Genomic DNA, 24,584 nt, shown 5'->3' on the forward strand with positions numbered 1-24,584 from the left:
CAAAGCTACCAAAATGGCACACTTCCTTGGAGAGATATATCTCTCTTTCCGGAAAAACTCGAGTAGCAGAAAAACCCATAGGATGGCCCTTGATATGGAAATGGGATACACTGAGTCAGTGCAGGGCTGAGGGTGGCCATTCTCGGGAGCCATCTGTAGGCTTTACAGTTAAATTGGTTTAGCTGCTGCAGTTAAACATGTTGTGGCTGAATCCAGTGTAGTGGCACTGTGCATGTGAGACTCATACAGCAGCCAGGGCAAAGGGTCTACAGCCTTCATAGGAGAAAGAGCCAGGAGCTCTGCCAGCTAAGCCTCTCCCGCAAGCAGAAGGAGTTTGGTCAGAATAGCCAAAATGCTCACCTTTGCAGCAAATATGCACAGAGAAGTTAGCCACAGAACGTGGAGGGCAGGGTCAGTTGCCAAAAGCATGTTGGGTTAATAGGGTAAAGGTGAACCAGACTTAGAACAGGCCACACAATTAAAAAAACCCCAAACCTAAAACTACAAGCTTTCACAATGTGAACAGCTTTTTTTAAACTCTGAAAAATTTAATTAGTGACGGTATATTTGTTCTGCCAAAACCTTTTTATTACACTTGCTTTTAGCTGCACGGGGGAGCTGGTGGCTCACCAGGTTGTGATTCAGAAATGCAACTCTAATTTCCCTGCCCTTTCCCTTCTGCAGTTCGTGTGTACTGTGATTGCCATCCTCCTGCATTATTTCTACATGAGCACCTTTGCGTGGATGTTCGTGGAGCAGCTCCACATCTACCGGATGCTGACTGAAGTGAGGAACATCAACTTCGGGCACATGCGGTTCTACTACGTTGTTGGCTGGGGCATTCCTGCCATCATAACAGGTACTGAGACTCAACCACCCCAAAACAGCTTCTTTTCCTTTCCCTGCCGTCTTTGCTGTCCAGTTACCCCATCCGAGACAGCTGTGGATGCGCTTAACTACTGCTGTCACTTGCGTGTTTTCCTGAACAAAGGCAACAACGAATCATGTCTAGCAGAAGTCAGCCTGAATTTGGCAGGTCTGTGTACCAAATGCCTGTTGCCCCAGTTGAAGAGATACTTACAGTTTTACAATAACGTAAACCTAATTGCACCCAGATTAAAACAGGACTTGATAACATTGCCTAGGAATAACAGTATTTTTGTTTTAACAACTTAGCCTTCAGAAATTTTCCTTCCATGTGCTGGTACCTGGGGGTGTGGATACACAGTCTGTCAGGGAGGTAGCTGCAGCGGCTTCAGAAACAGTGCTGCCCACAGGACATTACTGCCCTTCACTACATGTCCCCATTGCCTACCCTCGGCCAGCAGTAAATGCTCCCTGAAGAAGATTTCAGCAGTTCTGTTTTGCCTGGCATAAAAACAAGCTGAGGATACTCAAGCATCCTTTTACTTCGTTTCAGATACAAAGGCAGTAACTGCCACTTGAGGAAAAGTAATGAAAAGCTGGAGACAGTAATCTTTTAAACTGTTCCAAGGTGATCCACAGAGGCACATCTATCTCTGCCCTCACTTTGTCTTTTTTTGTAATCAGACGTTTCCAGTGCTACCCTAAGCACATGGTGCTGTGTTAATTCAGGCAGACAGCTCCTTGGGAAGTACACTTTGCCAAACAGTTGGAGCCAGATTTTTTGATTCAACTATTTGAGCATGTATGTGTTGTCATGCTCATCAGATCATAGGCAGACAGTTAACTTTTATCCAATAACTTTTATTTTTACAGATAACAACATACTGTCAGCAATAGCAGAGATTTAGATGCCTCTCAGATCAAACAAATAGCTATCACTGATATACACATGGAAAAATATTATGGAACAAGTTACACTTTTAAATATATGCCTTTTTTTTTCCTGTGTGGAAAAAGTTTAGTGCCAAAACATAGCATAGGTTAGTACAGATTAGTTCTCTCTCTGGAGAGCTGATTCGTTTTTCCATATCACCTTGTGCATAAATTCTACTTCTATCAATTTACCTAGAACACAATGGAAGGCGCAGCCCAGAAGGCTCTGACACTCTAGATACATTCCTGACATCTTAAACAGAAATTGTCCTTGAACTTCTAAAAAATTTCAGACCTGTGTAACTTTTATCAGCACAAACAGTACTACTGTAGGACATTCAGGAACGTTTAAGTGCAATCAGACAATTGGCAGCATCATTTCTGGTAGAAAATAAGTATTATCATTAAATAACAGTAAACAATTTGCATTTCAGAACACATAACTCTCTAGAAGAATTTTGTCAAAAGGATCTTCTGTTTCATGTTTAGCTTCTCTCCTGAATTTGAAATTAATTCAGACCTTCTCAACAGCAGTATTATGCAGTCTGAATATTACATGTACACCATTTTTACATTTTTTTACTTAGATATTGTTCTCTGGAACTATTTTGTGCTTCTGAAGTTTCAAGTTCTGGTTCTGGGTTGTCTGCTGTAATTTAATTTCTGAATCTACTGAATTTGCAGTCCATTTAAATGAAAAGTCAGATCCCTATTACTGTGCAAGTCAGAGGATTTTGTGAAATGATGAATAAAGAAAACTAAGCATTTAGATCACCCTTCCAGATTTAGAAATCATCTGAAGAGAAAGTTATTTAATCATAAATGACACAATGTGGGATTTCTTATGCCTGGATAACTTTGTTACTGTACATCTTTTAAATAAGCTTCTTTTATAGATTGTAAATTTTAATATCTAAACAGGAAAAAGGTTCGAACTTCATAACATGCATCTTAAACACAGTCTCTTTTAAACTGCTTTATGAAAGAAGGATTGTATATGTTTCTTAATAGTGGAAAAGTCTAGATATGGGAAGGAATTTTAGTTTTGGACATGCAAAGGACATTTTTGTTTCATTTGAAAGATAAATATCTATGCCATTTCATCTTTATCACAACTATCCTGAAAAAAAAAAATATATGAACCTACAGTAGCAGTGGCCTTATTCTGTTTCGTTTATTTATTTTTTTCTATTTTCCATGCTCAAACTGACATTCATTTCAGGCGCGGTCATAGTGGTCCTAAGGTATCTGTGATGGGACCAGGCTACTGGCAGAAGCGAACCTTGACCTTTGGGGATGGGGGGAAACTTAGTAAAATGTTTACATAACAAACACTCCAACTGGGAAGAGCCGAATTTGGTCACAGCATGGAAAAGCAAATTGCCATGAATAAAAGTAGGATGGAAGTTGGGAGAAGGCTTACAGCCCTCAAAAGAGTGTGATTCTGGAATATTTCTCCATGAGGAGTGATAGTGTAACATTTTAAATTTGCTTTAAGCTTGCTTATTTTAAAATGTGGCTTGATCCATCTAGGAGAGGGATTTTAATTACTTCCTTGCCTCAGGAGCAAAGGGCTGGATTTGGCACCAAGCAAGACCCCTCCCGTTCTGCATGTCTTCATAGCAACGCACTAACCAGTTGGCATATGTGTGCAGCAACTGCTTTGCCATGGAGACTGCAGTGCTTATGTTAAAACAGGTTCTTACGTAGCCCTAAAACCAATATCCCCCAGAAAATGGCACTTCCCAAATCTACTCTTTGCTGTGAATACTAAGCAAGGCGATGAATCAGAAGAGAGCAGAGGCTGACCCACAGTTGCCTGAGTCAGACGCGCCGCTGAGCCCGCAGGAGCTCAGAAGGGTCAAAACATTGCCTGTGGCAGCACCTCCCCACAGCGTGCTCTTGGCACGCTCCTGGGATAGGTGCTGGTCCCCACAGGACACTTGGCCACAGGGCCAGCCCCAGTTCCTGCAAACGTCAGTGAGCTGTCACGCAGCCCACACACTCGGTCTGCTCAGGACAGCCAGGTTGCAGCATTCAACTGATGTGCCAAAATGATTCTCTGTATTATATTGCATTGGCTTAATTCTGCCTTTGGGTAGTGTTATTGAACATATTGTTGACTGCAGTAAAATCTGAACCTCGTACCCAAAGACTGCAATTTGCCCTATTTGTTTAATGGAGAACTTCAGGGTAGGATTTTGAGAGTGAAAAAATGTTGCTGTCTGCCAATTACTTTTAGAGCCAGATGTTTGGCCAAACTGTAGTTTAAGTCCCGCTAATGGGGGAAATCAAGTCCTGGGAAACAGACCTTGTCTATATAATCACATCTGTATAAAATACTTTATGGTCCTTTAATCGTTTATGGCTAATTCTTTCTGAATGGCAGCTGCTGAAGGGGGTGGTGGAAGGGCCAGTGGGAGCAGGGAGGGAAACCAGTCCTATCTCATTCCACATTGCAGAGAAAACAGATCCAATATCCACTGCTTTGCCAAATAGCCAGTTTAATTTTCATAGACCGTAGGCCTGTACCAGATGTGAATATTGGCTCTGGGCCAGATTTAAGCAGCGAGAGTGAAACGCAACTACCTTTCCCTTTTTCAGTGTCTTTTCACCAACGCACATGGGCTTCAATTCAAACAAGGCATTTATTAATGCACATGAATTCTTCTCGCGGTGAGCAGCACTGCCGTCAGCCTTGGCCTTCTGCTCCAGTCAGGACATACGCTCAACGCAATAGGTGCCCCCGATGCCCAGACAACATGCTGTAGCCATTTACCATATGTCACTGGCCATAAGCCTCATAGGGGTCACTTTCCGTGTCTTGAAGAAGGAAGACCTTTGCAGACAGGGAACACCTGTCTCAAAGAGGGAAAACGATCTTTGCACAGGAGTTGGCAGGACTCTTTGAAAGAGCTTTAAACCAGATTTGAAGGGGGAAAGGGATAAAATGAGGCTTGTTGGAGGTAAGCCCTGGGGCAGCATGCCAGTGTTTGAGAGGCGGTGTGCTAGTGAGGTCCTTCAATCTGCCATTTCAGAGGAGGGAGGGAACGGAGATTCATGTGATGGCAAAGGCAAGGGTTATTGATGTGTCAGAAACCACAGAAGCACCTGAGAATGGTCATGTAGGAACTGGGGTTTCTCCCCCCAAAAAAGGTGCCAGGATCAATAACCTAACTGAAGTGCATCTATACCAATGCACACTGGTGTAGTGTGCTGGAAGCTGGAAGCCATCATGCAGTGGGAAAACTATGATATAGTTGCAATAACAGAAACATGGTGGGGTGACTCACACGCCTGGAGTGCTGCAACGGATGGCTATAAACTCTTCAGAACAGGCAAGGAAGGAGAGGTGGTGGAGTAGCCCTGTCCTTTAGGGAGCGTTTTGACTGTCTAGAGCTTAATGATGGTGACAACAGGGTTGAGTGTTTACAAGTAAGAATCAGGGGGAAGGCCAACAAGGCAAGTGAAAGTCTATTATAGACAACCCAGACAGGATGAAGAGGCAGATGAAATATTCTATAAGCAGCTGGGAGAAGCCTTACAATCACTAGCCCTTGTTCTTCTGGAGAATTTCAGCTTACCAGATGTCTGCTGGAGGTACAATACAGCAGAGGGGAAGCAGTCCAGGGGGTTTCTGGAATGTGTGGAAGATAACTTCCCGACACAGCTGGTGAGTGAGCCAACAAGGGAAGGACCCGTTCTTTGTGAACAGGGAAGGGCTTGTGGGTGATGTGGTGGTTGGAGCCCGTCTTGGGCATAGCAATCATGAAATCATAGAGGTTTTGATTCTTGGAGAAGTAAGGAGGGGGTGCAGCTGAACTGCCACCTTGGACTTCCAGAGGGCCGACTTTGGCCTGTTTAGGATCCTGGTGGACAGAGTCCTGTGGGAGGCAGCCCTGAAGGGCCACAGGGTCCAGGCAGGCTGGACATTCTTCAGGAAGGAAATCTTAAAGATGCAGGAGCAGGCTGTCCCCACGTACCAAAAGATGAGCTGGCGGGGAAGACCAGCCTGGCTGAACAGAGAGCTGTGGGTGGAACTCAGGGGAAAAGAATTTATGACCTTTAGAAGAAGAGGCAGAGAACTCAGGGTGACTACAAGGATGTCATGAGGTTATGCAGGGAAAAAATTAGACAGGCCAAAGCCCGACTAGAACTTAATATGGCTACTGCCAGACAATTTTAAAAGTTTCTATAAATATATTAGCAACAAAAGGAGAGCTAAGGAGAATCTCCATCCTTTATTGGATGGGGGGGGGGAAACATAGCGACAAAGGATGAGGAAAAGGCTGAGGTACTTAATGCCTTCTTTGCCTCAGTCTTTAATAGTAATACCAGTTGTTCTCTCTGAGCCAGAAGACAGTGACAGTGAGCAGAATGAAGCCCCCATAATTCAAGGGAAGATGGTTAGTGACATGCTACATAAAGTAGACACACAGAAGTCTATGGGCCAGATGGGATCCACCCAAGGGTACTGAGGGAGCTGGCAGAAGTGCTCGCTGAGCCACTTTCAATCGTTTTTCAGCAGCCCTGGCTAACCAGGGAGGTCCCAGTTGACTGGAGGTTACCAAATGTGACACCTGTGAACAAGAAGGGCTGGAAGGAGGATCCGGGGAGCTACAGGTCTGTCAGCCTGACCTTATGGCTGGGGAAAGTTGTGGAGCAGATCACCTTGAGTGCCATCGCACAGCTCATACAGGACAACCAGGTGATCAGGCCCAATCAGCGTGGGTTCATAAAAGTCAGGTCCTGCTTGACTAATGTGATCTCCTATGACAAGATGACGCACCTAGTGAATGAGGGAAAGGCTCAATGGACGTTGTCTACCTGGACCTTAGTACAGCCTTTGACACCATCTCCCACAGCGTTCTCCTGGAGAAACTGGCAGCTCACGGCCCGGGTGGGTGTGCTGTGCCCTGGGCTAAAAGCTGGCTGGCCGGCCGGGCCCGGCGGGTGGTGGTGAGCGGAGTCACATCCCGCTGGCGGCCGGTCACAGGGGGTGTCCCCAGGGCTCCGTGCTGGGGCCAGCCCTGTTTCATGCCTTTATCAATGACCTGGGCGAGGGCACCGAGCGCACCCTCGGCCAGTTTGCAGGTGACACCGAGCTGGGGGCAGTGCTGATCTGCTGGGGGGCAGGAGGCTCTGCAGAGGGGGCTGGGCAGGCCGGGCCGATGGGCCGAGGCCACTTGTAGGAGGTTCAACAGGGCTCAGCGCCGGGTCCTGCCCCTGGGTCACACCAGCCCCACGCAGCGCGACAGGCTGGGGCAGGGGGCTGGGAACTGCCTGGGGGGAAAGGGCCCGGGGGGGCTGGGTGACAGCCCTGGGCAGGAGCCAGCAGGGTGCCCGGGGGGCAGGGCGGCCAACGGCATCCTGGCTTGTGTCAGGGACAGTGTGGCCAGCAGGACCAGGGCGGTGATCGTCCCCCTGCACTGGGCACTGGTGAGGCCACAGCTTGAATCCCGTGTTCAGTTTTGGGCCCCTCACTTCAGGAGGGACATCGAGGCGCTGGAGTGTGGCCAGAGAAGGGCAACGGAGCTGGTGAAGGGTCTGGGGCACAAGCCCTGTGAGGAGCAGCTGAGGGAGCTGGGGTGGTTCAGCCTGGAGAGGAGGAGGCTCAGGGGGGACCTCACTGCTCCCTGCAACTCCCTGACCGAATGTCGTAGCGATGTGGGTGTCAGTCTCTTCTCCCATGGAACAAGTGATAGAAGAAGAGGAAATGGCCTCAGGTTGCTGCAGGGGAGGTTTAAACTGGATACTAGGAAAAATTTCTTCCCTGAACGGGTGGTGAAGCATTGGAATGAGCTGCCCAGGGAAGTGGTTGAGTCACTGTTCCTGGAGATGTTTAAAGAGGTGTAGATGTGGCGCTTAGGGACACAGTCTGTGGTGGGCTTGGCAGTGCTAGGTTAACGGTTGGACTCGATGATCTTGAAGGTTTTTCCAAGCAAAATAATTCTACATTTCTATGGTTTTTCAGGTCAAAGGTAGGAATCCCAGTCCATCACCATATGGGCAAACTGTTTAGGTCACCAAACCAAGCAGCTCTGTAAATCAGCAGGTGGAGGTTGGACTCCCTTGGAATTGTCCAAGCTTTAAAAATAACACAATAAAATGTGTGTTCTTAACTCAGTTGCCTTGGGGGCGTTAGCAAACTCCATTTCAAACAGTGCTGAAACCAAGATGAGGTACCTGGGATGGCAGCTTAAAATTAATCCCACCTGAGCTCAAGCGGTTAACTCCTGTGAATTCCCAGGTTCCTTTGTCTCTGGTGTTATTATAGTAACAGCAACCTCACAGCAGTTAAGAATGCACTTTTTTTTGTAATATAGATGTCACCTCAGTTATGATTCATGTTATTCTGCTGCATAGGCTTATTGAAATTCCTCAACATGTCACTCCGCCTCAAGGCTTCATCATACTGTGTGAACATGACTATAAAACTGTGCTGAAACAGAATTATTTTGGGACTTGAATTTATTGTCATTTTCGTGCAGCTGAACTTTGTTCTGGTGGGCAAAACTCATAGTATCATTTGATATGGAGTGACCAGCATAAAGACTTTGGTTTTGCCTTGATTTTGACTTCCAGGACTCTGCTGCTGAACACATTTTGCCGCAATCATTTTGTTTGCCAGACAGTGATTTGAAAACGTGCCTGGTTGTACAGAAGATCTCAGAAGCACCTTTCTGATGTACTTTCTCTACATTTCTGACGCAGGGCTTGCTGTTGGTCTGGATCCACAAGGCTACGGGAACCCTGATTTCTGCTGGCTTTCTGTTCATGACACCCTTATCTGGAGTTTTGCTGGGCCCATTGTAATTGTTGTAGTTGTAAGTATGGCGGACTTGGCGTCTGGAGCTGTCTCTTCCTTACTGCTACATTTTTTTCTCTTGTTTTATCAAACAGTAGTCATAATATGAAGCAACTGTATTCTTTGCATTTGAAGCTGATTTACTCAAACTTGCCTCTTTTGCTTAAAACAGATAAGGCATGAGGTAAGCTCCTGAAAATCAGAGGGCTGCTTGCCAGTGTAAAGATTGCTTGTGGAACAATGGCTGTATGGCCAGAAACCTATTTATTTTTTCCCATTTGCTTTGTTCCATGTTTGAAGGGTTGGTCAGTGAGCTTATTAAACAAATCAGCAAAACAAGCCATAACAAGTCACTTCATCCAGAAGTCCTAAAGAAATATTAAATAATTCAAATTTCAGAAATTTAAAAGAATGGGCTGGTGTTTAACTTCTGCCTTAAAGCTTCCCTCAGTATCAGAGCACCAGAAGATAAATATTTGTGATGTGACTCCTTCTTGAATACCAAAGTGTAGTTCTGGTCTCCCTATCTCAAAAAGTATGAAGTAAACTGGGAAGCAGTATAGGCTGGGGTCACAAGTCATGAAAGGCATGGGACAGCCCCCGCTGGAGGTCCAACTAAGTGGACTAGCAGCCTTCAGCCTAGAGAAGAGAAAGCTGCAGAGAAGCAGAGAGGGAAGAGCCTGTAATAGTGTGGTGGCCTGGAGAAGATGACTGTGGAGGCAACCATTCAGTGACTTTTCCAACACAAGTGGTAGCAGGACGCAGCAGATTCAGAACAAACTAGACAAGCTGCATCATTTCACCACAGAGAGTAAAGTTGGAAACTCCCAGAAACAGGACGATGGCGGTGGTAAAGCTCTGCATGGTTTTGGAAAGTGAATGACCAGACAATTTCTCAGCATCGATATTCGCTATGAGTGATTAAGTACAAATGCACCACCTCACCCAGTACATCCCAGCTGTGGAAATCGGTGGAGGCTGGAGGAGTATATTTATTCACAGGACTTATCAGTTGCTCAGTATGCTTGCTCTGTTACTGTATTCTTATATTCTGGTTTGACTCAGCTGAAACAAGATGCTGGGCTGAGTGGACTCTGGTTTGGACAAGGACAAACATTCTTGACACTTCTATCTTTCACTCAAGCCTCTTTGCCTAGGGCCATCTTACTGAGTCTTATCCAGGTCAAGTCCCAGGATGTTCTTGACCATGTCAGCTTAAAACGAGGTGGATCTGGGAACTTGGAGACCTGTACATTGAAGGAAAAATATTCTTGGCACCGTGAACCATTTTAGGATAAAAATCACATTTTAATTGAAAACTGAGCTCTAACAAATGTACAGAAAGAATCCATGCTGTTATTTCAATTTCCCTTTCAGATAAACACTGTCATCTTTATATTAGCAATGAAAGCATCGTGCAGACGAAGGCAACGTTCATTTGAAAAAACTGGAGTCGTGTAAGTTTGGATTCAAAAACCTGTAGGAAAAGTTCTGGCTAGGAATAATAAAGGGGCAGAATTGCCTAAAAGCAAGTCTTGGAGCAGGAAATAAAAGAGATATTTAGAGGAGACAGTAAACCTTGGCCAAGATGATTGGTGATTGCTTCACCACCTACTCCTGGGGTTCCCTTGGAGGCTCTGTAAAACCTCCACCATGGTGCTCTGCACCACCACCAAGTGTAGGCAGGAGAAGGGAGGGGAGAGGGAGGGGTCTGGCCTCCGGATGGTATCATTACAGTCCTTCCAGGTCTTTCATCATAGTCCCTACTACATTGCCACTTCACCTCCGCCTGTGGCATGCCCAGGTAGGCATAATTCTGGGTATCCCCATGCTCACCCGTGGCTCAGAAGGGTCTCCCCTCACCGAATGCCTGGGTTGCCAGCCGTGTCCTGGCAGGGACTCGTTGAGGTTCCTGTGCTGAGGGCCAGCCTCCTCCCATCCTGTTTCCTGTGGGATGAGCAGAAAGCCTCACAAACTGCAACCTTCTGCCTCCTGTGGCAGCCTGTTCCCATTAACGTCTCTTTTAACCAAAGCTCAGAATTTATCTGTGAACTGAAACGTGATTAGCTAGCGGCAAGACAGCCTTTTTTTATTTTTTTTTTCTTTTCCCCAAATAAGTAGCTGTATGAGATTTTGAAAGTCGTCTTCTAGCTATTTATTCAGCCCTGGCTGTTGGGTAATTTTTTTAAGTTTATTTTTTAAATCTCCCTAAACAAATGGGGTTTATTTGCTAATTAACGGCAGCTGTTTTACACACAGTAGAACACTTTTGCCACTAGAATTGTGACCATCTTCTGAAAGTGTCTGTGGAAACAATGTATTTAAGCAAACAAATATTCCCCAGTGCCCTCAATCCAAAACCTTGGGCTGTAATGTTGAAAAAGAATGTGAGAGTGAACTTGACAAACAGAAACGAGACGGACAGGGGCATTTGCTGCCCAGATCTCTTCCCCAGAGTCAACAAGGGTGAACAGCATGGGCTTGACAAACAGCCTGGTTTGTTTGAAGAAAACCTTGGGAACAAACTTGAAAAGAAATCACGTTTTTTTTACCTGAATATGCTAAGTCGTTGAGTAGTGCAATAAGAGACTTGGGAACTGGGAGCTGGTGAACACTGCCCTAATTTTCCCAAAGGGCTTTTCCAGTTGCTGAATCGTTGGGCACGTGGTTGGGCTGTTATCTTGTATCCTGTCATACTGCAAATGCTTGTCTGTGTTTGCTTTACAGCTCTGTGCTGCGAACAGCATTCCTGCTCTTGGTGCTCATCAGTGCCACGTGGCTGCTGGGGCTGATGGCAGTGAACAGTGATGTCATGACATTTCACTATCTCTTTGCAGTTTTCAGCTGCCTGCAGGTAAGTTGGATGGCAGTGTGCTGCTGCACCCAGACCTCCAAAAACCTGCTAAACATGAGCTAACGTAAGAAGGACAGAGACGTCAAACGCAATTTTTGCTCTCTTCTCTCAGTGAGAGGGTTCTTTTCACCAAAACCATAACTTTGCATAATTGCATTTCTCACTTTTAGTCATTCTAAAGATAAGTGCTCTACTATTGTAACCTGTGACGGTTAAATAACAGCAGGCAATTATACCTCTATCTTCCTAGAGACAAAATCTTTGTTAATCTTCTGTGTGCTCGTTGTTAACGGTTGTTCTGTTGCTACCGCAAACAAGAGACTTCTATTTCACCCAGAGTGAACGGCTCCAAATTCAAGGCTTTCACAAATTAAGTTACTGTTTAAGGAAGTAAGTCAGATAATGATTTTGAAATACAACTCGTTGCATTAGGGTTTTACTGGGTAGCCCGTCCTAGTATACACTTATTGATTAAAGATGCAGGAAATAGTTATTTGTAGAAGACTGGCATGGAAGTAGGCATGAAGGTTCATGCTGGTCACAATTTGAATGTGACCAAGGATGGCCGTAACTGCCATGGCAAGTGCCTGCAGTATTAAAACAGCTACTGCTAGCGGGACACTCTGGTCAACTGCAGCACCACAGCCACAAATTGCAGCCAAAGGAAAAAAAGAAGTCTGATGGGTCTCCCCTGGAGATGACTGTCCGTGCCCTGGCAGCACATGAGATAGGCCAGACTGGAGAAGGTCATTTTGCCACGTCAGCTGGTGTGCTCTGAAATGAATACACCTACACAGGCTGTAAAACCAGGCTTCCACAAGCCTAAAATAAAACTAAATTAAATGTAAACCTTATGAAAGGAAAGAAAGTCAGCAGCTGGAATTCTCCAAACTTGTCCAGAGAGGCACAGTGGTATGTGGCATTTCACATCATTGCTTTCTTTGAACTTGTATTTTTAAAGAGAAATTTATGTGAATTTTATTAATGAATAATCCCAAAGTGCTAATGCCAGCTAAGATTGTGTTTGACTGAATGTTCAGAAAGTGAGCTTGAAGTTTAAAGTTACTCTAAGTCAATTTTGGCTGAAATCATGAAATGCAGGCATCTTGTGATGTTGGTACAGCTGCAACTTCATGAGTGATTGGCTTCTATATGCTATATCTCCAACCAAAATTGATAACGATTTGGCAGCTGCATGAGTTCCCTCAGAGAAAATACATCTGAAGGCACGCACATGCGTGCTCCTTGCCCCTAGTGAAAGCTGTTAATGTGTGTTCCTGGCAGCCAACAACTGCCCGGCTCTGGACATTTTAGTGATTTTCCCACCAGGAGGTATTGCTGAATGAAGGAATGTATGGGTCAAAAGCTGGGACCTCTCTGCCTCCAGTACCTCTCCACATCTCACAAGGCTTTCTGAAGTTCTCTAACCAACAGAAGTAAGGATAACTACCACAGAAGTTCCCCATTTCCAGAGGTTTTCACTAAAGGCTATGATATTTTTTATGTGCTGCTACTGATTTTGTCTCATCATGGGTGTAAAAGCTCTAAAACCTTAGCGCCAGTACAACGCTGAAACTTCCTGCAATGTCTTCCAGTGGGACACTGAGGTCCCTGTTGGATATTTTGATATTTGGGTTTCTTCCCAAATAACGAGGGAAGGTGGCACCTACCACAAGCTCTGCTCTGTAAATCCTAGAGGAACACATTGTTATGTAGATTCTCCCAGGCTTTTTATGCACATTTGAACTTGGAAGCGAATTACAAAGAAGTCCTTATAAGATCAGTCAATGCCATTTCAGTCAAAGACATAAAACAGTTATTGCTATTGAAATCATGGACTACGAACTAGAATTCAGGGGTTGTTTCAAAACGGCTGTTCTCTAATATCTGTATTTGCAGTTTGGTAGTAATGAATCATTCCTCTTTCTAAAATGATCCAGGGGCTGTTCATTTTCTTCTTCCACTGCGTATTTAACAAAGAAGTCAGGAAGCACTTGAAGAACACTTTAACTGGGAAGAAACCTCTTCCAGACGATTCCACTGCAACAAGAGCTACATTATTAACTGTAAGGAAAAAACATCGGGGGAAAAAACCACATCCTTTTGCTGGTAGAAGTTACCTAAAATAAACTTACAGGGGGCTTGTCTGTAATTAAGTGAATTGTCTGATTGCTTTCAGTGACTTGTATAAAGATTACTGATGGCCCCTCTCAAAAATTTTGATTGCTATTTTAGTTAAAACTTTTGGGAGGAAAGAATTCTTTTTGTCAACATCAAAAACCACTTGGTCCCTTCAAAACTAAATACATTTGTGGGTAACATGAGCTTTGGGCAGGATCATTCACTACTGCTTTGTGTCTTTTTTTTTTTTTTTTCCCTTCAGCGGTCTCTGAACTGTAACAACACATATATAGAAGAGCCAAATATGTATCGCACAACTATTGGGGAATCCACTGTCTCCCTAGAAAGCACCGTCAGGTCAGCCAAGAGCCACAATAGCTACCTTGCTTATATTCTCAGGTAATCAGGTGGCAGGTGCATGGCTTTCAGGTGCTTGCCTTTCCCTTTTCATTGCTCTTGTGGAAAACAGAAATGTTGTGGTTCAAATGCTACTTTTTTATGTCTTTCACAGTTCTGTTTCATGTGACTGTAATTTGTCATGCATTTTCTTTTGCATGCGTCTTCAGCGGGGAGTTCAAACAGTGCAGTGGTTAACATAACTACATTGGCCGTGCTGCTTGCCTGTTAAAATTCAGACATGTCTCAAGGAGTGCAATTTAGCTTATTAACTTCAGGCTTTTTCAGAGTGTGATTCATGTGGCCAAAGGCAGACAGCTACAGTAGGATAACCTATGGCTTGCTGTAGAAAGACGTTAGGATAACCTATGTCTTGCTTGACCACATTGCCAATCAAGCATAGGCTGGCTAGTGTCCACTGCAGCTGTCTGTGTTTGACCAGACGAATCTCATCTGCCTGTCTGCCTTGTTGTTAAGAACAGTAAAGTGACCAAGAAAGTCGTCCTCTGTTTTTATTCCCAAAGGGATGAGGCTGCTCATAAGCTCAGTGGATCCTTAAGTCAAGCAAGGGCTGGTCAGACTGAAGCAGATTCCTCCATATTTCATAGGAATCCATCAAAATCCAATGGTAAGAATGATTTCTAAATGCTTTGGCCCAGTTGTGCACCTTCTCCTTCTCAGCACTTTTTTCAAAGGCTTCTGTAACAGGAAGAATAGTTATTCTGCCTTGGTGTATCTCATTCTCATTATGCTCTTGGTATAACAAGCTATGCAATGGCTGCCTTACAAGGGAATCCTGAAATGGAGATATCAGGGATCTGCTTCTTGTGATGGTTCAGTTTTAATCTGACAGCTGTCACAGCTGTTGACAGTTTCTGGCATCCCCTTTCTTCCTCACAAATGATGTGCTGTTGCTCTTCATTTTTAATTGGAGATCTTTTAACATTTGAGACCTTGAGGCAATATCCTCCTTTACTGCCCTGTGTTTTGTACAAGAAAATGATAAGCGTCTTCTGTCTGTTTTCCTTTAATTTGGGTCACGTTGATAAATTTTGTTGCCTTGCAGCAGTTTTTAAGTCTTCTAAGTGCATTTGCAGATTCTTGATATTTCTAGGTACCTTGGTTTGCCTGTGTGTTGTGTTGGTTGGGATCCTGTGAAGCACGACGTGCTGTTCTGCACATTGAATAAGGAAAAAAGTGTCACCGTTCTGTTCTGCACCCTCCCTGCACATAAAAGGTCCTGCCCACTAGCTGAGCCAAGCGATTGTGCTTCCTAAAATTACTCAGATTGATGCCGCAGGCTTTGTGATTTAACTCTGTGTACACCTAGGGACGTAAGAGCTCATCCCTGGCATGGCCTGAACCAGACACCCACCTTTTCTTTCTCCTTGTGCGTTTGTGAAATTGATTTGTTCAGCTCCTGTCCACACTGTTATTGCTGTGTTTCCCTTTTCTGCATTTGTAGAGCATGATTCAGACTCCGACAGCGAACTGTCCCTTGATGAACACAGCAGCTCTTATGCCTCCTCCCATTCATCAGACAGTGAGGAAGATGGACTCGAGACAGAGAAAAAATGGAACACATCTACTTCCAAAACCAATGAACATGGCCCAGTCCACAGCACACCCAAAGGTACTCCCAGTGCAAGGGGAGAGCAATGGGTTTATTCCTGTCTATAAAATATCTTTAGAGTAGATGGGACAAATTCGCCAGACTACCATACAGCCTAGACAGCATCCTTGCTGTTGTGCTTCTACAGAGATCCTTGTCGTCTCCAGCTTAGAGACCTTTCTTCTTCCCAAAAGCTTGTTCACAGGGGTGACTGAGCACAAGTAAAAGGATGCTTGAGCAAATCTGCGACTTAGGGCACTCAGGCAGAGAGTGGCCTTTGCAGGTGGGTACCCACAGCACTTGGAAATGGTGCTACCCCGCCAGCAAAGTCTCATATGAAGGAAGAAGAAGAGGAGGAAGAAGATGGCTGTTTTGAAGGCAGAAATATTTTGCGGAAATGTTTTTGAAGAAAGAAATACCCACCTTTCTTCATGCAATACAGGCATGTGGATTTAGTGGTGTTGGGGAGTTTCTTGTCCTAAAGAGCTGGAGATCACTGGCCGTTAATATTAATACTGGTGATGAGCAGGGTGCAGGCATTTCTAGGCACAGTTCATCTTGTCCTAAAGATAAGTCAGCTTTGACTGGCAAATGTCCAGGCTGTGTGCTGGTGCTTGGCACAGACACAGCACAAGGTGCCTTCGGTGCCCTCACCCTTCAGAAACCAGCCTCCTCAAGGAGCCAGCGGGATTGCCAGCTCTGGAGAGCTGAGAGGTCGTTTGCCTCACATTTCTCCACAGCGACCTTGCTCTGGAAAGGGTTTGGACGCCCTTCCATCCTACCAGGTGTACTTTGTGGGGGCTGCTGCACCTCGAGGGCAGTGCAGTCCAGCAAGGATCATCTGAAGAATTGCTCTGGTTTGACACACAGCTCCTCCCCAGGCAAAGAGAACAGGTCTGGCCGGGCAGCGGTTGAGAAAACATATCAAAAGTGGTTTTCGAGCTAGTGTTTTTTTGCATTGCAGTTGATACCCTTCCCAATCATGTGAAACCCTATTGGCCCACAGAGTGCGTAACGGCCAGCGATGGTGAGGATGCCAGCGGGAAACAGAAACTCAAAGTTGAGACCAAGGTCAACGTAGAGCTTCACAGGGAAAACCAGGTGAACCACGGCAACGACGTACCGCAGGACAATGAGAATGAAGGGCAGCAGAAGGAGAACAGACCTCTGTCCCACCAGAATAACCAGCAGCCAGAGCAGAGGAAAGGTAGGACAGCCAGCCTAGCCTCACAGCCGGATGGGGGGACTGGGGGGTCAACGGTCGTTAATTAGTTCATGTGGTAGCTCTGTCAGGAAAGAACGCTTTCCAAGTGGCTCCAGCCCGTGTAACTCAATACGCCATGGGAAGCTAGTAGGTAGTGGCTGAAGCCTAATCTTTTGGTTTTGAAATAAAGCGACAAACTAGAAGTCTAATTAAGGAATATAAAAAGTCACTTATTGGATGTGTTCAGCCTGATATAGGAAATTACTGATACATTTCAAAATTCTCATTATTCCCTCTTTTCCGTAACAGGCATCTTAAAAAACAAAGTCACCTACCCTCCCCCCCTGGTGGATAAGAATATGAAGAATCGACTGCGGGAAAAGCTATCAGATTACAATCAGACTACGATCTCATCCAGGACTACTTCCCTGGGGACAAATGATGGGGTCCGCTCTCCCTCAGACTCTGGGGTGACAGTAAAAAATGCTCGAAGGGAGCAGTCTCGAGACCAGCTCAACGGGATGGCCATGAATGTCCACGTGGGAACAGGACATGCCGACACCTCGGACTCGGAGTAAGTGCCACGTCAGGATGCCCTGGCAGACCTCCCATGGCTCTGGCCTCTGCCTCCACTTTCCAGCCCTGGGGGGAGCATGGTGTGGGTGTCCGGTTGGGCAGAGGGAAAACATTGCTGGGGCAGGGGATCCAGAGGCTGCAGGAAAAGTGCCACATCAAGCTACTGACCCTAAATTACCAGGTGCACAATTCCCACCTGCTGCGTGATGATCGATGTGCATATTTGCCGTTGTAAACGAAATCAAACATTAACAAAAGGCTAAGCAAGCTCTCAGTCAAAGGGTATTCTCAGAAACCTTGTTACTCATCGTAATTCTTGCATTTAAAATGAGGACAACAGCCATATGTAAAGTCTGTGCATACATTTTATGTATATAGCCTCATTCTTTCTCCAAACTGAGAAAAGTTCTCACCCGGTTTTAACTCTGACATTGTCCCACCGTGCTTTAGACACCCATTTTGTCTGCATGCACAGACCACTCCCAGCTCACTGTAAAAGTACGTTTTTGGGTAGCTGGGAACTGGTGGATGAAATATATCCTGGTTAGCTAGGAAACAGAGCTACCTTTAACAAGCATTAACTACTTGCTGCTACCAGGTGATACTGTCATGACTGGAGAATAACTAGCCAACCTGTGCTAGGCAACTGCTTTATCTCCGTGCCTTTTGCATAATGTAAAACTCTGGACGGCAGATCACATGCATCTGTCTTTGAAATACCAGGTTTCTAACAGCCTGTAAGATTTTTGTGTGAACCTTGCATCTTCACCTAAGCATTAGCCAAATACAAGCCCTCCATAGGCTTCCTCTGAAGAGTGCATCTCTTGTGTACTACCTGGAATTCTTTCTCTCGGCGGGTCTTCCCCTCCAGGGCAGCATCCCCCTTGCAAGTGTTGGATTGGCAAGGCATGGTAACTTTAGGGAGCATGAGCCCTTACTAAAAGGGGTTAGGTGGTTTCGAGTGGAGTGTTTGCCTGTGCCTGTTTAACCCTAAGTCTGCATGATTGCTTCTTCTCACTAACAGAGGCAGTAATGAAACTTCAATTTGAACCATCAGGAAACTGTGATCACTGCTGCACGGTTCTGGACTCCTTGCTGCGGGGTTGCTGCCTGCCCTCCTCAGACTTCATCAGAGCGGCCACGTAGCGAGGAGGACAAGGTGGGCATTGATTCCTGCGTGGTTTCACGTTATGGCAGACTCCTGACTGCTCATGGTGGAGACACAGTGCCCAGATGCGCCTGCGATAAGGCTGCTGTGCGGTACGCTCCACGCGACATGAACCCATGCCAAAATGCATGGAAATGGCCACAGGATGCACTGTGAGGGACGGATACCTGCTCGCAGTGCGGACAGTGCTGCAGGGGTTGCTTATTGCTGGGGAGAACCAAGGATAAACCTGTTATTATCACAGTGGACCTACAGCAAGTCAATCCAGGAGCCTTTAAGACAAGCACCAGGAGACATCTCTTGTGGAGTTTTGTCCGGCTACAGTGTGAACCCTTCGGCTTGCTGGGCTCTAGGGAGCAATATCCCAACAAGTGTCCTTTCGTTTCTATGCCAGCATCTCTATCCACCTCCCTATGGACATGTTGTCTTAAGAAAAAAAAGCAACTTTATATATATATAAAAAGTGTAGATACTTTTATATATTTTGTATGGTGTTGCTAAAGAAAAAGTTCCTTTGTATATTTTACATTTATACTGATCTTCTTAATTTGATAATAGGAAATCAATTAAAAGAGGTTTTGATATTTTTTATATGAACATTGCACAATTTTACTTGAATTTGGCATTTGATAAAGTAACTGAGGTTTGCATGGAAGCCACCTTAGACACAATGCAGTTTTCAGAGTAATACAGTAAAGATTACATCGAAATCCATGACTATATAAGCTTTGTTGACAGATCTTGGAACACTTTAAGGACACAGTATGGTGGTTTTTTTGTAACCTCTTCTAAAACCCACAAAAAATGTTCTGTTTTTTTCATTTCTTGGTGTTTTGACCTCTTCTCTCAAGTGCACTGAAATGTTCAGCAACTGAACTTCAGGACTAAAAATAAGTTGATTTCAACACAGTCCTTGTCTGGAAGAAGTCAAATCTATATTTCCCTTACCAAGAACAAAAAAAAACCCAACAAGTGGTGTCATTGTATGATAGGTTTTGACTTTGGTCTGGCTCTGCAACAAACCAGTGCTCTGCACGTCCCAAGAAGAGGGTCCTCCTCCCACGGGGCAAGTTCTGCTCAGGCACAGTATTTTATTTTATTGTTAATTTCTTTCCAGCTAGAGTCAGCACATTGCCGATCAAAGCAGAAATACGAGTCCTTAAGGACATCCAGCTCTTTGACAAAGCCCTGACCTTGGTGTTTCAAAAAGCACCTGGGAGGGTTAAGGTTTCGTATTTCCCACAAAATGTGCTGGTTTCACAAGTATAGGAAAGTTAAGCATAGCCTGTCTGCTGTCTTCACCTTCCTGAGATGTTTACAAGAGAAGGAAAAGCAAGATGTGAAAAAGTTTGCATCCAACAGCATGGGGCAGAGCTCTGCTGGTGGCTCCCCGTGGTGGGAATACGCAACTCAAAGGGCGGCGGTGGTGTAGCTGTGACCTCCTCTCCTCTCAGGAGTTCCTTGCTCACCATAGCAGCCCTTTGGGGAAAATACTGGCTTTCTATGTGTAACCCTGTGTGTGAAAGAGAAAAAACAGAAAATCAAGCTAAGAGAAAGGCAGGAGTCGAGGAAAAAATGAAATAATATATACTGTAATCTTGGTTTCATTATATTCCTATGCATTTTCAAATGTATCAAGGAGGCCTTTAGAAGTGGAGCGGGAGGGAGGATGCTGTTCCTTTAAAAATTATGCAACATACTGTGTGACGTTTTCTGATGGAAAAATGTTTTGAATGTTTTAAGGGTCTGGCACTTGGCTGTGTGCTCAGGCATTGTGTATAACCCATGCTAGTTGTTTTTACATCTGTGTATGTATATTTTGTCCCAGTGAGATGTAGGTAGTTTTTATTTTGATCATAATTGTTGCAGTAAATGAGGGTCAGTTGTATTAATGACAAAAAAAATTAAAACCTATTTTTATGACTTTGTAAAAGCTTTATGGCAGATTAGACACTGGAGGTTTTGTTTGTTTTTTTTAACAAATGTATATTTATTAATGTGCAGAACACTGGAATTGCAGCACAGATGAAAGGAGAATTTACAATAAATTAAGATTTTTTTTTTTGAACTCGTGTTCTTCCTCTGGTCATGTATGTTAAGGGCAGTACAGATGCTGAGGGTCCAAATGGCATTTCCCAGCATTTAGAAAGCAGCAGCGGGAGCGGGGAGTATGGGTACCCATCGGGAGGAAGCAGAGGCTGTAAAACATCAGCTGCTAGTGTTGCTCCCTGCAGGATGCTTCCAGCCTCAAGCTGTGTCACGTGGGGGGTTTGCTCCAGGTGGACAGATGGACACGCTCGCGTGCGCGCACACACACACACAATGTGCAGGAAAACCTCTTGCTTTTGGTCATTTGATGGCAGCTTTTTGGAAGTCCGTCTCGAATGACCTCGTTCACATGTTAAGCCTACGTGACACTTTCCAAGTGAAGAATGTTGAGTCGTGTCTGTGTTTTTGTTAGATATTCATATGCTTGTGGAAATAATGATCATGTGAAGTCCTGTGCATGTATATACAGCGCAACTGGCACAGGGGGTCCCTGCGTGTGATGTTTTTAAATGCAGTGAAAGTATTTATAAAGTACAAGTGATTCCAGCACCAGCTCTGCTGGGTGAGCAGCAGAGGAAGGAACAGGTCTCCCCCAAAACCTCCACAAGCAAGTGCTTCCCAGTTGCTGTTCCCTCTGCATCAGCAAGTGATGGATGTGACTGGCAGGGCAAGGGAAGACCTTAGAAAAGCAACCAGGGAGAGCCCACGCTGGTGCTTCCACCCCAGCCACAGAGTCCCCCACCAGAGCCCGCCGGCACAGCACAGCTTTGGCAGGAGTAACAGCGTGAGAGAAACACAGTGGTGAGACGAGCTCCACGTGCGATGCACCAGATGATCCTTGGCCAGGCAGGGCACTGGCGAGAGGAGGCAGGTCCCAGCTGGGCTCCCATGGGGACAGCAATCCCAAGGAAGCCTCCACAGCCCACAGCTCCTGCACCGAGCTGCTGGGTGCTGCTGGAAAATCACTCAGCAGCAGCAAAACTCCCAGGGCTAGTGAGCACCCACCAAAGCCAGCTGGAGGGTTTGCAGCGGAAAGGCAAACAGGCAGGATCTGCAATGAAACCATTACTCAGAAAGAAAAGCAAAGCCCCACGTTTATGGCACGAACTAACCCACCTGTAATAAAAAAGCTGTGCAGAAATTTCATTAGTTATAAAAGCAGCTCCCAAAAGGCCAGCGTGTTTTAAGAGGGGAAAGAATACCTGGTTTTAAAGTAAATAAATATCCTTAAACATCCCTTTCACCTGGACCTGTTCTACATGTTCCCTTCATGTTAGGAACGTCCTGCTGAATCAAGTGCAGAACAGCAGCTGCTGTGGTTGGCAGCTAGTGAAGGGAACAGGTTTCCAGGTGAAGCAGTAAATCATACATTGACTTTGAGAAAAATCGGTACATTTTCTTACATGGTTCAATTTTCTGGATAAAACAAATGAGAAAGCCCGGAATGGTTAATTTCTTCACTTCCAGCTGCACAGGGCACATGTTTCAGGGCTGGAAAGGGTCAGGGAAAAGCCCTGCTGGCTTTAGGGGTAAGGGTTAGGGTTTGTTCCACTGGCACAAAACGGCCAAACGAACGGGAGCGAGCGGGCGGTCAGGAGGGGCTGAGCTGCCATGCCCACAAGGCACGCCTGACACGGCTCTTCTCCACCAGGTTGTCCAAGGGAAGCGACCAACTTTCCTGGCTGATCTCACCTGGGTTACACCAAGCACAAACCAAAAGCAGCTTCTATATTTTCTTTCTCACTCACTCAAGTGACACGCCAGCTTCCCGGGCAGCCACCTGCCCCGGGCAGGGCTTCCCGGCGGCACCGGCCTCTGCAGCAGAGCCAGCGCAACCGAGGTGGCCCCAAAGAGGTTTCTGTTGATGTTGGTTCCTCTCGCTGGAGCACGCTGGCAGCAGGATGCTCCTGTTTCTAGCAGAGTATTTAGCTTGCCTCTGCGGGCGATGCAGATATGCGCGGTGCATCCCTTGGAATTTGCTGCAAGCTCCATCTGCGTTAAGCCTGCCTCTCTCTAACCGGAGAGGAACCTTGCTGGGCTGGCTTCTCACAGCAGGTGCTCGGTACAGCAGCATTAGCTACCAGGGTGAGTTACGGCTGATGCTCATTGCAGTTAGGGCGTTAGATAGACGTGGCAAGCAGCACACAAGCGGAGTTGCCTGCTCCAACTCCCAGGATAAACCTTTTGTACTTAGAGAGTATTTACCTCCTGATCCTTCAGCGATGCTCACCCTCTGGATTCAGAAAGGAGGTAACTTGCAGGGAGCTACCTTAGAAGTCACCAGTCTCAACCCCTTTCCGTAGTAAATCCTTCTGCTTTCTCTGCAGTTCAAGTACTGCTGTAGTACTGCAGAGCCAGATGAGGACAGTCACTGCTCCATGAAATGGCCCTGTGGTTTAAATAAGGTTCAAGACCTGGCTACTAATCAGCTCACAGATATTCTTCTGGCGCTATCTCCTTCGCCCTAAAACCTAGGTGGAAAACTGGCTCAGTGTAAAAATCTTATACCATAAAACACCTTCTTAAAACACACGTAGGCCATTCCAATTTAGGTATTACAACAGCAATAAGCACTAGTAGCACATAAAATGAGTGATCTTCAGTCATGCCTGAAACTTTTCAAATTTGTAATAAATTCATCACACAGTTTTACTACATATAGCAGATTTGCTAATAGAGTTCTCCCCTGCCATGGAGCTGGTTGGTGTGGCACAAGCTGTAGAGGAGCCTTTCAAGTACTCCTAGTGAGGAACTATAGATAAAAACGTGCAAACAGCAGAAAACCCCACCTTAAGTAGCTAGATTAAAATAAAAACTACCTTTAATCCATTACAGATCTTAAATCCACCAGATGCCTTATATCTAGTTATCTCATTTTTGTATACCAGTCCTTTTTATGTTTATAATCCATCCTTCTTTAACGTTTATCATTTTATATAAAGCCTTGTCCAGTGTAACGAAGCTGTACCAGACCAGCTGAGTTTGCTTTGCCATCAGGCAGGAGCTGCAGCAGGGCTGGGTACGAAGCCTTTGAGATGTACAGGTTGCAAAAGAGATGTGTGCTACTACTCATCTCCTATTTAGATCCAAATTCCCCCGAAGACTTTCAAGTAAGAGAAGAAGCGTTCCTCTGCTGGTTCTAATTCCTCAGTCCCCCCTCCTCGGTTGCAACGAGCAGTGGGCACAGCCCAGGATTTTCCTGCTGTGCTGGCATTCATCAGCCCTGCAGAAAGCAGCAGACTGGGAAACAGAGAGAGGGAATCTCTACAGCACCTGCCCCAGGGAAGAAGAACACGCCGGGGAACCTTCCTTGCTGCAGAGGATGTGGGGGACCCTCTCCTCTCTGTTCTGACCAAATTTCATTAAAATCAGAAGAGAACTGGATGCACAGAGGGATGAAACAGCTGGCTCCCATCAAGTCAGCGCTACATAACTCTGAGTCTCCTCTTTCCTACCTAGGGCTTTTCTCAGAGCAAAAAAAAGAATAAAAAGAATTCACCATTTCTCCAAGAGTCCAACTTGAAGCTTGGCAGGACAACCTAGATGACCCATCCGCCAGCCAGAACTGCTGGGTAACAGCCACCACCAGCACTGCTGGCAGAGCAAGTCCAGCTCACTGCAACCCCAGAGACAAACCCAGGAGCCCCACAGGGACACCAAGTAGCAGAGGTATTTCCACCACGAGCCTCCACAGCACCACCGGAAAAATCCAGGACAGAGCAGTCAGGTCAGTTTTCAGTTGCCAAAACTTTTTGCTGGCAGTAGGCCTCCTCTTGCTTTTCCCCACAGGAATGGATGTGCTGCAATTGCAAGGCTGGTGTTTTCCTGGGAGCATCTTCAAAAGATGGTGCTACTGAATGGAAATGGCGCCACCGAATTGTCAAACTCTGGAGCGGGGCAGTACCCTGGGAAAATTTCATTTCTGCAGGTAGGGTCTGATTAAGGGGAACATCTCCATGTAGTTCATTTTTTCTAGGACCTTAACTTTCAGAGTGA

At 45.6% G+C, this 24,584-nt stretch overlaps 1 protein-coding gene across 6 annotated transcripts in view; it reads left to right on the forward strand.

Annotated features, from left to right (window-relative positions):
* The window catches only part of CELSR1 (cadherin EGF LAG seven-pass G-type receptor 1), a 176,779-nt gene extending 152,718 nt beyond the window's left edge, over nt 1–24,061 (forward strand). For 2 of the 6 annotated variants that reach the window (XM_040594252.1, XM_040594253.1), the window contains exons 25-35: nt 685–859; nt 8,515–8,627; nt 9,986–10,065; nt 11,336–11,462; nt 13,403–13,528; nt 13,846–13,982; nt 14,504–14,607; nt 15,445–15,612; nt 16,556–16,798; nt 17,105–17,369; nt 18,396–24,061. In XM_040594252.1, the coding sequence (XP_040450186.1) occupies nt 685–859; nt 8,515–8,627; nt 9,986–10,065; nt 11,336–11,462; nt 13,403–13,528; nt 13,846–13,982; nt 14,504–14,607; nt 15,445–15,612; nt 16,556–16,798; nt 17,105–17,369; nt 18,396–18,420 (1,563 nt within the window). In that variant the 3' untranslated portion in view covers nt 18,421–24,061. The remainder of the gene's footprint in view (nt 1–684; nt 860–8,514; nt 8,628–9,985; nt 10,066–11,335; nt 11,463–13,402; nt 13,529–13,845; nt 13,983–14,503; nt 14,608–15,444; nt 15,613–16,555; nt 16,799–17,104; nt 17,370–18,395) is intronic. The other 4 variants (XM_040594248.1, XM_040594250.1, XM_040594249.1 and 1 more) reach the window with 4 other exon arrangements.
* The last annotated feature ends 523 nt before the right edge of the window (nt 24,062–24,584 follow it).

The sequence above is a fragment of the Falco naumanni genome, chromosome 5, assembly GCF_017639655.2.
Source record: "Falco naumanni isolate bFalNau1 chromosome 5, bFalNau1.pat, whole genome shotgun sequence".
Lineage (NCBI taxonomy): Eukaryota > Metazoa > Chordata > Aves > Falconiformes > Falconidae > Falco > Falco naumanni.